The following is a 13170-nucleotide window of genomic DNA, read 5'->3' as shown; positions in this document are numbered from 1 at the left end:
TAAAAATTAAGGAGTGCCGTTCATGAACAAGAACGACACTATTTGTTCCACTGTCGTTTTCAATTTGGTGCTTAGAATTTCAAGAAAGAGTGAGAAAACATATGGAATAAAAAACAACAACAAAATAAACGTCTTCTTCTGTCTAGTTGACGTGTGTAAATATTGTTCACAAAACCATATAGCAAAATATAATAAACGGAAGAGTAAATAATATTTTTAGATAAACCCATAGGACGAAGCAAAATCATATGTTTTCTTCCCGCTTAGTTGAGGCAACTTTCAAAAGCAGCTAACTTCTTCTTCGATCTCTCCCCCCCCCCNNCCCCCCACTATATATATAGCTTGTGGCTTCTCGTTCAGTCTCACACAAACTCAAAAAACAAATCTTACTATAATCAATCAGCAATGGAGGGAAACAACCGGAAGGATGAGGGTACTTATGAAGAAGAAGAAGTATGTTCGTTTCCTAAAATTGTTAATGCGGTTTGTTCAAACGATCGTACTCGTCGTGAACAAAACCCTTTGCAACAGAAACTTGGTGCCCACCCGAGTTCAATGCCTAACGATGTTACCATGAACAGTGATCATGGTGAGAAAGTCGACGAGAATCTGCCAGACGAGGAGAGTAACCGTACGGCTAAACTGCAACGTCATGTCCTGAATCATCGTATGGTGAAGGAGAGGGTACATGATGACCATATGATCTTTTCTGCTTCGCTTACGTGATTCCCAAGCTAAATAATGTTTTTTCTTTTTCTTAACTATGCAGAAAAGACGACAAAGTTTTAAAGAAAAAGTCGAGATATTGCAGAGCATGATGCCTATGCCCCCAAAGGTCAACTTCTTTACTTAATACATATGCAAGAGTCGAATATAATGTCAAGTTTGATATATCTGAGCTAGTTTCTTGTGTGTTTGTTTGTCTACAGTCGGACACTGCCGGAAAGCTTGATAATGTCATCGACTACTTACAAAGTTTGCAATATCAAATAGATGTAAGCTATAGATATATCCAATTATTATTACGTGTACCCATAAAGTATGGAACTAACACAAGTCTTATGTGTTATGTGGTCTAGTTAATGAATACGGCATACGCAGCAGGTGCTAATTCGGGTTACATGTTACCATATTATGGAGCTCAACCACCATCTATGTCTCCATGGGGCTATTATCCACCACCGATACCAATGATGCCTCAGCAAGTTATGCGCAATATCCCACAAATTGGCCAGGTTTGATCCAAAATATTCCAACTTCTTTTTTTTTTTTTATAACTTATATCTGATTTCAACAGATTCTTAATTTTGCCATCAATCCACATCATAGGGAAATAACAACGTGGCGCAGCCTGCTCGAACTAAACCTCCGCCTGGTCAAACTAAACCTTCGCCTGATCAAGCTAAACCTTAATATAAGAGCTTTGGCTTTGTGGCGTGTTATGATCATCGGGATGTAGAATCGTTTCTTTATATATAAATATATATATAGAAAGTGTCGTTGGGAACTAAGATGTATACGTAGTTTTACAATAAGGGTTAAGTTGATGCCCACAATATGTGAAAACACTTTCATCTGTTCTGTTATGGTTGAGCATCGTTCCTCTGTTATGTTCTGTTTTGCTCAACCTTTTTATCTTTTTTTTTACTGTATGTAAGATAAATAAACATGAAAAATATATAAAATATACGTGTGGTGGCACGGTTGTATTGGATCCTAAGTTCGATTTAACTATGGACAAGCCCTGCGCTCGGACCACTTGATCTTTTAAAATTTGGCTCATGTGTTGTAATCTGTGGTGGACTAGCATAAAAATCACCCTGTTATTAGTCGATCACTTCGATGCAAGAATACTCAATGCTACAAAGGAAAACACAATACTAATTCTGTCCTTGAATTATTGAAAGCCAATTAGACCAACACATTGTTGCATTCAAGAAGGAGAAAACATTCACAGCCTCCACATTATCTACATACTTTTAAATTTTTTTGTTAACGCAAGAAGACAACATGGTTAATCTTCAAATATTACTAAAGTGAACGAAAAGATGTCTCTCTCCCTTTTAACCTCCACAACCACCACCGCAGCCTGCCGCACACGCAGAGCCATTGACGTCTTCAGTAGTGTGAGGTTTAGAAGCTCCGTCGCTACATGAGAAAATCACGGTTGCTATGATGGAGAAAGCCACAAATGCTGCCCAAATGTAGAGTAAGATAAAGGCCCCTTCGCCTTTACCAGCCTTGACATCCGCGAGTTCTCCTCTCACCATCTTAAGAGTTTATGTGCATCATTCTCAAGCAATTTTTGGCTAGTTGATAAAGAGAGTTGTAATTGGCATATGTTTCAAATGAGTGCTTTTGCGTTTTCGAGTCAGAAGTCACCCAAGAAAAAAAGATGCGACGACTCTTTTCTTTACACTGCCCTTTGGTTTAACTCTAGGGTCACACTAATTTACCAACTGTGTGCGCGGCAATTCGTCAGATCTCACCACTTAAATTAGTTTTCTTACCATTTACAATATTCTTATTGTTATCCATAAGAGGGAATTTGTACAATGATCATAAAGTAGAACAAAATTAAAAAAAAAAAAAAAAAAAAAGTAGCACTATAGATGGCTTTCTAGATGTATGGATCCATATACGAAATATTATTAGAGACCGCTTTCTAGGACCCCAATACATATAACAATTTGAAAATACAAAAAGACAAAGTTCTTAAGATGTATTTGGAACTGAAAGACTTTCTTTAAGTTATTTTTTTTTTGTCATCTTAAGTTAAATTATATATGCATATTATTAATTAAATACAACAAGAATTTTCACAGAAAAAATAAAACATGCATGGATTGTAGAAATTTCCAGTTAAATATTAGGTTGTATAACTAATTTACTAACGCATTGGAAATTGAAAACACATGTCGGAATCGAGACAAGGAAAATAGATATGTGTAGACGAGTGTCGAAAACCTAATCAAGCTTCGTTGCAGCCTTGCAGGTTTTTTTAAGGACTTAGAAAAAACCTCGATTGCTCAAAAAAAATATATGTAAATAACAAAGATGGTTTTACCGAAATTATACAATAACCGAAAAAGAAAACGCAAAGCAAAAAAGTAAATATATACCCGCAGGGGCGGATCTAGGGTCTAAGTGGGTGGGGCACGTGCCCCAGACTACTTTTTAAACATTAACCATTAACATTATTTTAGGTTGATCCTTTAGTTCATTTGGTAAATAGGCCCCTATGTGACATTAAATGGTCGTGAGTTCAAATCTCCTTTCCCCCTTTGTACTATTTATTTTTCTCTTTTTTTTGGGTTAATTTTATACTTGTTCTATATCTTTGTTACCAATGCATTTGGGATCTTCTTTATTCTATTTAATTATCTTTCTTTAACAAAATTAAATGCTTTTATTTTTATTTAATTTTCCTATTTCCAGTTTATTTTTTAAAAAGTTAATTCGTATTTTTTGATGTATAATATACATATATATTAATTGAAAATTGATGGTAAAACCAGTTAATTAGTAACACTAAAATTTATTATAATTTTTAAATTAATTTGTTATTTCAGGGTTTAATTTGTGTGATATGGTTAGATAAGTAATTTTAATTATTTTTTATAGTCAATAGTAAGTTTGTAATTGTGCATTTGTCTACTTATTTTTTTAAAAAATATTTTTCTTTACCAGTAGAAAAATACTTATAAATTTTTGGTTCATTAAAGATGCTTAATATGTTTTCAAATTATCAGAAATATATATTATATTTATTATGTTTTATTATATAATTTTAATATTTTTATTATATATCATTTGTGCCCTATACAATATATTTTTCTAGATCCGCCACTGTATACCGGTCTTTAAACTAATGGGGATAGCCAAGCAAAGAAAAACAAATTAAGGGGGGTTTTATATATTTTTTATAAAAATGAAGGAAATTTTAAAACATTAAAATAGTGGGGAGCCTATTTTGCAGTTAGAAAATGTTTGGGGACATTTTTATACATGTAATGTGCTAAAATAATTTTGGGGTCCTAAAGTTCTGAAACCGAGTAAAATATGACTTTTTAGAAACATTAATAATGAAATTAAATTTGGGCTTAAAAAAAATACAGGTGAAATGGTTCAGTCATGACCGTATTTATGTGATTTATGGTTATGGCGTTTTGATTAATATGGTCTTTGAGGTCAGAACCATTTCATTTGTGCCACACGACTTTACTTGCAGCACGATAGAACCTCGTCGATAAATTTTGCATTCATAATCTACAAAAAGAAACATTAGTTTTTCAATCGATCATTATACCAAGAGGCTTCCATGTGTTTTAAACATTTTAAAACGTTGTGAAAATTCATTTGCTTATTTTTTTTCTCTTCTAACCCAAAAAAAAGTAGTATCTTGGACTTTAAATCATATACAAAATTGTGATAGACAGAATAATAGCTTTCTAAGAGATTGTCTTCATCGTGCATAACTGAATAACAAATGAAATCTTTTTCTAATCACATCGAGTCACCTTTCCATAGTATACGAAAATATAAATGAACTATACACAATGAATCATGGATTCCTGATGAACAATCATGATTACATAATATAATATATATTTTTAATATGTAGCAACATATACAGATTCAAATGATTGCTATACACAAAGTTTTTACATAGTCTTCCTACTTTTAGTGTGAGCTTTAGGAATCTTGTTAATGACTTTGGAGTTGAAGTTGTTTAAGAGCTTCTTCATGTCCCTCCCGCTTTTACTTGCTGCGTAAGTCAGTTCTTCTTCGTATAGCTCATACAACATTGGTACCGTCTCCAAACCCACAAATACTTTAGCAAAACACCACACATACACACACACACGAAAATGTAATTATTAAACTTAAATAAGAAAGGCAAATAAACATTTTTGTTAAATAATTGTCTTAAAATTTTGTTAGATAAAAGCATTAAGTCTCACCAATGTATAACAGAGTTAAAGAGCTGAAATAGTTTCCAACTACTGATAATATCCATAGTGAAACAACGGCCTGAAATAGAAATGAAACACAAGACTTAAAATCCAAACATCGGTACAAAGTTAAATTTTGTATATTGATTTTACCAGAAAAAGGAGCCTGAAGTCTTTGCCACTTGAGATATCATACAAATTGATGATGAACCAGTTTATCTTGGTGAACAAGAATCTCCAAGTCGATTCCGAAACCTTTAGATCATTGATACTTGGAGGTTTTCTGCGGGAAAATGGCGCTTGTGAGAGCTTGGTTGATTCATATAATAAGAAGTGTCAAGAAGTAGTGTATATGTTATTTTTACCTCTGGATTAGTTGTGAGGAGCCAATGTAAGACCAAATGAGGAAGATGAAAATGGAGATCAAAAGGATCTGGCAGAGGAATGTTATGAAAGGATACTCAACCACTTCGAACAAGAACCATATCAATGTGAATACCGCTAAGATTGTTCCTGATTCTTTCTTGTTCTTCCAGAACATTATATCAGCAACTACAGTATTCCAAGATAAAATCATTCAAAAAAAGAAGATTAAAGAACATAAATTAATGCAAAAGGGAGAAAAATAAAATGTATGTTACGGCGTCCTCCTCCTAGATTGTGGTACAAAGATCTTCGCCTTCTTGATGAAGAAGCTCTATGTTCATCCATTACATAACCATAAACAGCCATACTTGTGTGTTGGTTCGGATTTTGAAACAACTGTAGCCTTTTTTGTGAGCTAAGGTCTAATATTCAAGGTTTATTATATAGTTACGAACTCTTAGGATGAGAAATGTTTTGTTCTTGGATTCGTAAAGAAGAAAGCAATTTTGAGAAAAGGGAAAGGTATGGCTTTAGCATATTGCAAAAATTCACCCTTTCATTATTACTATATGAATAATTTTATATTTTTATACCTTTGTAGAGAATCGTTCATAACTTGAGCTAATGATCAAAAATGTATTCCAAAAAGTTGTCAACATTTTTTTGATCATAGTTCTTTGGTAAACCCTTTTCCATGCTAGTAAGTATATTCCAAGTTGAGGCTAAGAATCTTCGGAGTGCAATAATTGGGCCTCTCCATGGCCCAGTCATTATGGGACCAAGTTATTATTCTTGTTTAAGCCCAGATCTAGTGAAGCATGTGGGATAAGGGGGTTTGTTTATGGTCAATTCTGACCAGGACCAGGCTTGACCCTGACTTTATGTGAGGACACNCTCTGGATTAGTTGTGAGGAGCCAATGTAAGACCAAATGAGGAAGATGAAAATGGAGATCAAGAGGATCTGGCAGAGGAATGTTATGAAAGGATACTCAACCACTTCGAACAAGAACCATATCAATGTGAATACCGCTAAGATTGTTCCTGATTCTTTCTTGTTCTTCCAGAACATTATATCAGCAACTACAGTATTCCAAGATAAAATCATTCAAAAAAAGAAGATTAAAGAACATAAATTAATGCAAAAGGGAGAAAAATAAAATGTATGTTACGGCGTCCTCCTCCTAGATTGTGGTACAAAGATCTTCGCCTTCTTGATGAAGAAGCTCTATGTTCATCCATTACATAACCATAAACAGCCATACTTGTGTGTTGGTTCGGATTTTGAAACAACTGTAGCCTTTTTTGTGAGCTAAGGTCTAATATTCAAGGATTATTATATAGTTACGAACTCTTAGGATGAGAAATGTTTTGTTCTTGGATTCGTAAAGAAGAAAGCAATTTTGAGAAAAGGGAAAGGTATGGCTTTAGCATATTGCAAAAATTCACCCTTTCATTATTACTATATGAATAATTTTATATTTTTATACCTTTGTAGAGAATCGTTCATAACTTGAGCTAATGATCAAAAATGTATTCCAAAAAGTTGTCAACATTTTTTTGATCATAGTTCTTTGGTAAACCCTTTTCCATGCTAGTAAGTATATTCCAAGTTGAGGCTAAGAATCTTCGGAGTGCAATAATTGGGCCTCTCCATGGCCCAGTCATTATGGGACCAAGTTATTATTCTTGTTTAAGCCCAGATCTAGTGAAGCATGTGGGATAAGGGGGTTTGTTTATGGTCAATTCTGACCAGGACCAGGCTTGACCCTGACTTTATGTGAGGACACGACACGAGTCGAGCCAAACGGAGCCAGCTCACGGATGACAAAACATCTCAAGCAATGATGACTGAGCCAATCCAATTTTGTTATAAGACACACATAACATAAGCCAACATTACCAATCTTACATTGAGAACATAAGTTTTATATGAACAATTAACAAACAACTATTTTATAGTTTACCCCGACTTTAAAAGCATAGCCATCATAACCAAACACAGAAACTGGTTTAGACCTTGTTGAAATCTGGGTTCTGTTGCTTTGGAGCATCTGTAGGACTAGTCATACCAATGTTAATGCCATCGTTCTGATGCTTCTCCCATCCACCAGTATCAGCCTTAGAATGAGCCAAGTAGTAAAGAATGGTTGCAATCAAAGACATGAGAGTGAAAGCAGCTCCAGCAGCAAAGACCCCAACTGGTAAGACAGCACACGAAATCTCTTTCCCTTGGTAGATGCCTTTACTTTTGGTGTGGTACATGTTCCTTGCTGATCCAGCCAACAAGCACGCCTCAGCTCCTAAAAAGCTTACCCTGAAGTTTACACAAATACAGACGCGTAAGACAAAACTACTCAAACATAGAGATGAACTAACTAGTCATTATTGTTATAAGGCAGTTTCTTTTCCTATAGAATCCACATAGTTTGGTAAGATCACAAAATGTACATACAACCGAACAATCCCATATCTTGTCGGTTGTAGCAAGTACACACATAGTAGGATATTCAATTACAACGATGAACATGCCTACCACTATCATTGCCTTGGGATAGAGATATCTACAACTCACAAGTAAGAGTTTGCCAGAAAGTGACTTTTAAAATCATGATTCCTCACATTAACCTACTAATCTGCAAGTGTATGTACTTTCAACTTCACAATACCAAAAAAAGGAGTTGGAAAAATCATTCCTTTTCACTTCAAGTCGAAACCCATAAACATAAACAATCAAATCACAAATCCTCTTAGCTCAAAAGAGACAAAAATTACTCCAATTTCAATCAAACTCAATAAGCCCTAACTAGAAAGATTCAATAAGAGAAGTAAAGGATTGAACTTTACCAAGAGACAACGAAGAAGACAATAGCCCAGACAGTGTAAGAAGTACCAGTAACAAGACCCTTCCCGAAACAGAGACACTTAGTCACGCCGTTAACCACCGCTTGACTAACAAGAAGCAACCCAAACGCCGACATACCGTACACCGTCGACGCCTCAGTTCCGTACTTACAAAAAGTCTTCTCATCGTACTGGTCCGGTACCGCCACAGCCTTCCAAAAAAAACCAAACAAGAAAGATCGATTAAAGCGAACACAAATCGAAAGACAAAAATTAGTAAGACAGGAGAGAGATGTAAAGTGGGTACGGTGCTACGGCGACGCTCGGCGCCGAAAGCGAAGACGAAAGCGAGGAGGTGAAGAGCAATGACGACGGCGAGAATAGAAACGGAAACCGCCATTGATTTTGGTTCGTTCTCTGCTTCCTCTTCACTCTTATTACTCTTTTGTCTTTATCTTTATTAGAGAGCTTTGTTTTTTTGGTCAAGTGAGAACTGAGAAGAGACGTTAAAGTGTCCTTATAACACTAGTATTTTTTTTTCTTTTTTCTTTTGGGTTAGACGTAAATGTCAAAGTGTCTACATCTAATCATTTTCTAGTTTCTTTAGTTTCTCAATGTGCTTTACAAAATGTTTTGTGGAGAATTTTTTTGGAGAGAATTGAATTTGAGAGTAGAAAAGATAAGTAACTAAAATTATTCCAAAGACTATTTTGATCATGGGTTAGTGAAATATTCTCAAGGTCACTTATCTCTTGTTCACTGGAATAATTTTTGCAAGATTTGATGAAGTGATGAGTGATGGTGCGGACCGGATTAAAGTTGACCTAGTTAGCATTTTAGTTACCATTTAACAAATCAACTTAATATGCGCATTTTGCACTATAAATTTCATGATCTATCAATTTTGAAGTATGTTTGGCAATCTATATTTTAGTTATAATAAATTACAAAGTTAATGATTAAAAAAAATTCACAAAATATTAATTAAAATATGGCTATAAAATCTCAAACAAAATCAATTCCTAAAATATCTCTATAAGTTAATTCCTAATTTACCTTAATTAATTTCAGTTTATATTTTTATAATCTTTACATTAAACATAACATCCCTAAAATATATCTACAATAACTTTTTGTTTTTCTTCAAAACTAAAATATCTCAATGTTTTCTAAAAAATAAAGAATCTAATATTCTACAAAATCTGATGCAGATTAAAATTAAAATTTTGACTTCAAAATATTATAATTAAGAAAATGAAACTGAATTTATTTTCTACACTAGCAAACAAAAAAATTAGTAACTTTGGTAATCAAATGAATATAAGTTATGTCACTTGGGTTATATCTAAAAAAATACTTAAAAGTAATATAATTTTAATACTAAACTAGAAAACGATAAAAAGATAATATATATGTAAAAGTAAAAATTATCTCGTGGTGCACCACGAGTTAAATCCTAGTTGGTATAACTTTTTTGGTGTACTTTTTACAAGCTCCTTACCAAGTGCATACCAATAGTTAGAGGGGGGTATTCAACTATTTTTTTAGAAGATTCTATAATATTCTTAAAATCACTTGTTATTCAATTGACGAATTTAAAAAATCTATTAAAATCTAATGTTATTCAACTTGGATTTATGTAAAATAATTTAAAACAATTTAAAATATCTTGTTATTCAATCAAGTATTTATACAACTTACTTGAAATATACTGTTATTCAAAATATCACAATTTTAAAAAAATTGAGGTTTTGTGGGATAGGTCTTCTTAGGGAGAGATATAAATCCGATACAGAAGCTTACCAAAAGCTCGGAGAACGGTGAATCACAAGCTAGAAGGTGAAAGAGATAAGAATATCACCTCAGAGCAAAGGATTCGGCGGTGGTCGATGATGAGTTAACAGAGAGAAAGGTGTAAGAAAATATTATTATTCGATTAACGTTCATGTGCGGTTGTATGTCTTACATATATAATAAAAAAGCAAATCCAGTTTACATAGATACCGGTTAATTAGGGAAAACGAAATACTAAACCAAAGTAATAGTAAAACCAAATAAAGAATAAAACAGAGGAGAAGAGATGCTTGAGAGACGTCTCTCAAGAGACGTCTCTTGAGAGACGTGTGATTCCTATCACAATACTCCCCTCTTCAAAGAATTCTTGTCCTCAAGAATCAAATGCAGGGTATTTGCTAACAAAATCCTGATAATATTCCCATGTAGCTTGATCTCGAGATTTTCCTTTCCACTGAACAAGAATCTTAGTGACTGCTTTGTTGTGCCGCTGTACGGTTTTACGGTCAAGAATGAATTCAGGTTCCTTTGCAACACCCACGTCCATCATAAATTGAGGCAAGGAAGGAGCATATGTAGGAGGGTTAGGACAAAGTTTCAGCTGACTAACATGAAACACATCATGTATGGTGGTTCCACGTGGTAGAGAAAGTTTGTAAACAACATTTCCTACACGGTCAATCACACGAAAAGGGCCATCGAAGCGAGGTGAGAGCTTGTGAGGTACCTGCTTGGTTTTGAGAGAATTCTGTCGGTATGGTTGGAGTTTGAGATAGACATGATCTCCGATAGTGAATTCCCTAAATGACCGACGAGAATCTGTTTGTTGTTTCATTCCGTTTTGTGCTCTGAGTATGTGAAACTTTAGCATGTTAATTATTTCTTCCCTTTGTTGAAGGTTCCGATCAACGACGGCAGAAGAACTTTCGCCTGGCAAGTAAGGCAAGTGCACTGGAGGTGGCTGGCCGTAGATAACCTCAAAAGGAGAGCAGCGAATAGCACTGTGATATGTAGTGTTGTACCACCACTCAGCTAAAGGTAACCATTTGCTCCAAGTATGTGGGGCATCATCAGTCATACATCGTAAATAAGTTTCCAAAGTCTTAGTAGTTACCTCGGTTTGACCATCCGTTTGTGGGTGATATGATGTAGAGAACTTTAAATCCACACCATGAACCCGAAACATCTCTTTCCAGACTTCAGTCAAAAAGGGGGGATCTCTGTCACTTACTATGTCTTTAGGCATACCATGGAGCTTGAATATGTTATCCAGATACAACTGAGCCACATCAACCGCTGTGTATGGGTGAGATAAGGCTAAAAAGTGAACATTCTTACTTAGCCTATCAATAACAACTAGAATACAGTGTTTGCCTGATGATGGTGGTAGTCCCTCGATAAAATCCAGGCTGATTGATTCCCAAACGCCAGTAGGGACCGGTAGAGGTTGCAGCAAACCCGGTTTGGCGGCTAAGTCATACTTATTCTTTTGACAAACAAAACAATTCCGCACGTAGTTCTGGACTTCCAAACTCATTTGTCGCCAGTAGAATAATGACTTCACTCTATGTAGTGTGGCGTCTCTGCCTGAATGACCCCCTATTGTTGAATCGTGTAACCATTTAAAAATGTGAAGCTTAACCTTGGTGTCATTACCAACTACCAATTTTCCTTTTCTTCGGAGTTCATCATTAGTATAAGTAAACGTAGGGTGAGAGGCCTTGTCAGATTAAAGCTCAGATATAATTTTCTGCAAGTGAGGATCAATTTGCCATAACAACTTGAGAGAGTTGTAGAATCCATGATGAGCTTGAGAAAGGGTGATATGGAGAATTTGAGACACTGAAACCCTTGAGAGTACATCAGCTGCACAATTTTCCTTTCCCTGCTTATATTCGATCTCATATGTGTACCCCATAAGCTTAGACAACCACATTTGTTGAAAGGGAGTTGTTACCTTCTGTTCCAAGAGAAATTTCAAGCTTTTCTGATCTGTCTTAATAATGAATGGTCGGTGGGCAAGATAGGCACTCCACGTTTGTACAGCGTGCACCACTGCCATCAATTCTTTCTCATAAACAGATAGGGATTGATGTTTAGGACCCAATGTTCTACTAATGTACCCAATTGGGTGTCTATCCTGCATCAAAACGACACCAATTCCAGAGTTAGAAGCATCTATCTCTATCACAAATAACTTGTTAAAGTCAGGGAGAGCTAGAACGGGAGACGAGGTGAGGGCTGCCTTTAGTGCTATAAAGGCTTGTGTAGCATCTGAACCCCATAAAAATCCGTCCTTCTTAAGCAGAGTGGTGAGTGGGCGAGCAACAACACTATAGCCCTTGATAAACCGTCTGTAGTAATTGGCTAGTCCTAAGAAACTCCGCAGCTGCTTTTGAGTCGAGGGTATAGGCCACTGTTCAATTGCCTTGATCTTGCTAGGATCAGTGCTCACACCATCTGCACATATAAAATGGCCCAAATATTCGATAATGGTTGCTCCAAAAGTACATTTGGAAGGTTTAAGATACATTTGTTGTTCGCGGAGTATGGTGAAAACCATGTTCAAGTGCTGGAGATGCTCTTCCCACGTATGACTGTACACGAGAATGTCATCAAAGAAGACAAGTAAACATTTTCTGGCAATACTCTGAAATACATGATTCATGAGGCTTTGAAATGTGCAAGGAGCATTTGTAAGACCAAACGACATCACCAAATACTCATAGTGTCCAGAGTGTGTATTGAAAGCTGTCTTATATACGTCGGATGGTGACATTCTGATTTGATGGAATCCAGCCCTGAGATCCAACTTGGAGAAATATTTTGATCCACCTAACTCATCTAATAAATCTTCAAGCAATGGTATAGGATACTTATCTTTAATTGTCTGCTTATTGAGGCCTCTATAATCCACACATAATCTCCAAGAGCCATCTTTTTTCTTAACAAGCACAACGGGAGAGGCATACGGACTAGAGCTGTACTGAATAATCCCTTGTTGCAGCATATCCTTAACCATAGTATCAATCACATCTTTCTGTAGTGAGGAGTATCTGTAAGGTCGTTGATTCACAGGATTGGCTCCAACGACAAGGGGAATCTGGTGATCAAATCCTTCTCTAAAAGGAGGAAGTTCAGTAGGCTCCGCAAACAAGTCTGCATAAGATGTTAACAGAGGCTGCAAAGAGGTTAAGTGTACAGAATCAGTTC

The 13170-nt window shown here is 35.5% G+C and overlaps 5 protein-coding genes across 5 annotated transcripts; 1 reads left to right on the top strand and 4 right to left on the bottom strand.

Moving 5' to 3' along the window:
• On the top strand, window positions 351–1734 carry LOC104750642 (transcription factor bHLH109-like). The gene is made up of 5 exons (XM_010472466.2): window positions 351–684; window positions 770–835; window positions 930–995; window positions 1080–1235; window positions 1330–1734. Exons 1-5 carry the CDS (start codon window positions 406–408, stop codon window positions 1411–1413), a joined length of 651 nt encoding a protein of 216 aa, XP_010470768.1. The 5' UTR covers window positions 351–405; the 3' UTR covers window positions 1414–1734.
• LOC104750641 lies at window positions 1978–2492 on the bottom strand. The gene has a single exon (XM_010472465.2). The coding sequence runs from the start codon at window positions 2268–2270 to the stop codon at window positions 2064–2066; it is 207 nt and encodes a 68-aa protein (XP_010470767.1). The 5' UTR covers window positions 2271–2492; the 3' UTR covers window positions 1978–2063.
• On the bottom strand, window positions 4497–5842 carry LOC104750640 (reticulon-like protein B14). The gene is made up of 5 exons (XM_010472463.2): window positions 5597–5842; window positions 5321–5507; window positions 5109–5238; window positions 4965–5034; window positions 4497–4834 (listed from the first exon to the last, which is right to left on the bottom strand). Exons 1-5 carry the CDS (start codon window positions 5685–5687, stop codon window positions 4665–4667), a joined length of 648 nt encoding a protein of 215 aa, XP_010470765.1. The 5' UTR covers window positions 5688–5842; the 3' UTR covers window positions 4497–4664.
• On the bottom strand, window positions 6167–6621 carry LOC109129510 (reticulon-like protein B14). The gene is made up of 2 exons (XM_019237772.1): window positions 6492–6621; window positions 6167–6402 (listed from the first exon to the last, which is right to left on the bottom strand). Exons 1-2 carry the CDS (start codon window positions 6580–6582, stop codon window positions 6167–6169), a joined length of 327 nt encoding a protein of 108 aa, XP_019093317.1. The 5' UTR covers window positions 6583–6621.
• LOC104750638 lies at window positions 7168–8670 on the bottom strand. Its single transcript, XM_010472462.2, has 3 exons — window positions 8471–8670; window positions 8167–8375; window positions 7168–7636 (listed from the first exon to the last, which is right to left on the bottom strand). Exons 1-3 carry the CDS (start codon window positions 8561–8563, stop codon window positions 7333–7335), a joined length of 606 nt encoding a protein of 201 aa, XP_010470764.1. The 5' UTR covers window positions 8564–8670; the 3' UTR covers window positions 7168–7332.

The sequence above is a fragment of the Camelina sativa genome, chromosome 16, assembly GCF_000633955.1.
Source record: "Camelina sativa cultivar DH55 chromosome 16, Cs, whole genome shotgun sequence".
NCBI lineage: Eukaryota > Viridiplantae > Streptophyta > Magnoliopsida > Brassicales > Brassicaceae > Camelina > Camelina sativa.
Note: the sequence above shows the minus strand (reverse complement) of the source record. Positions and strands in the feature narration are given on the sequence as shown.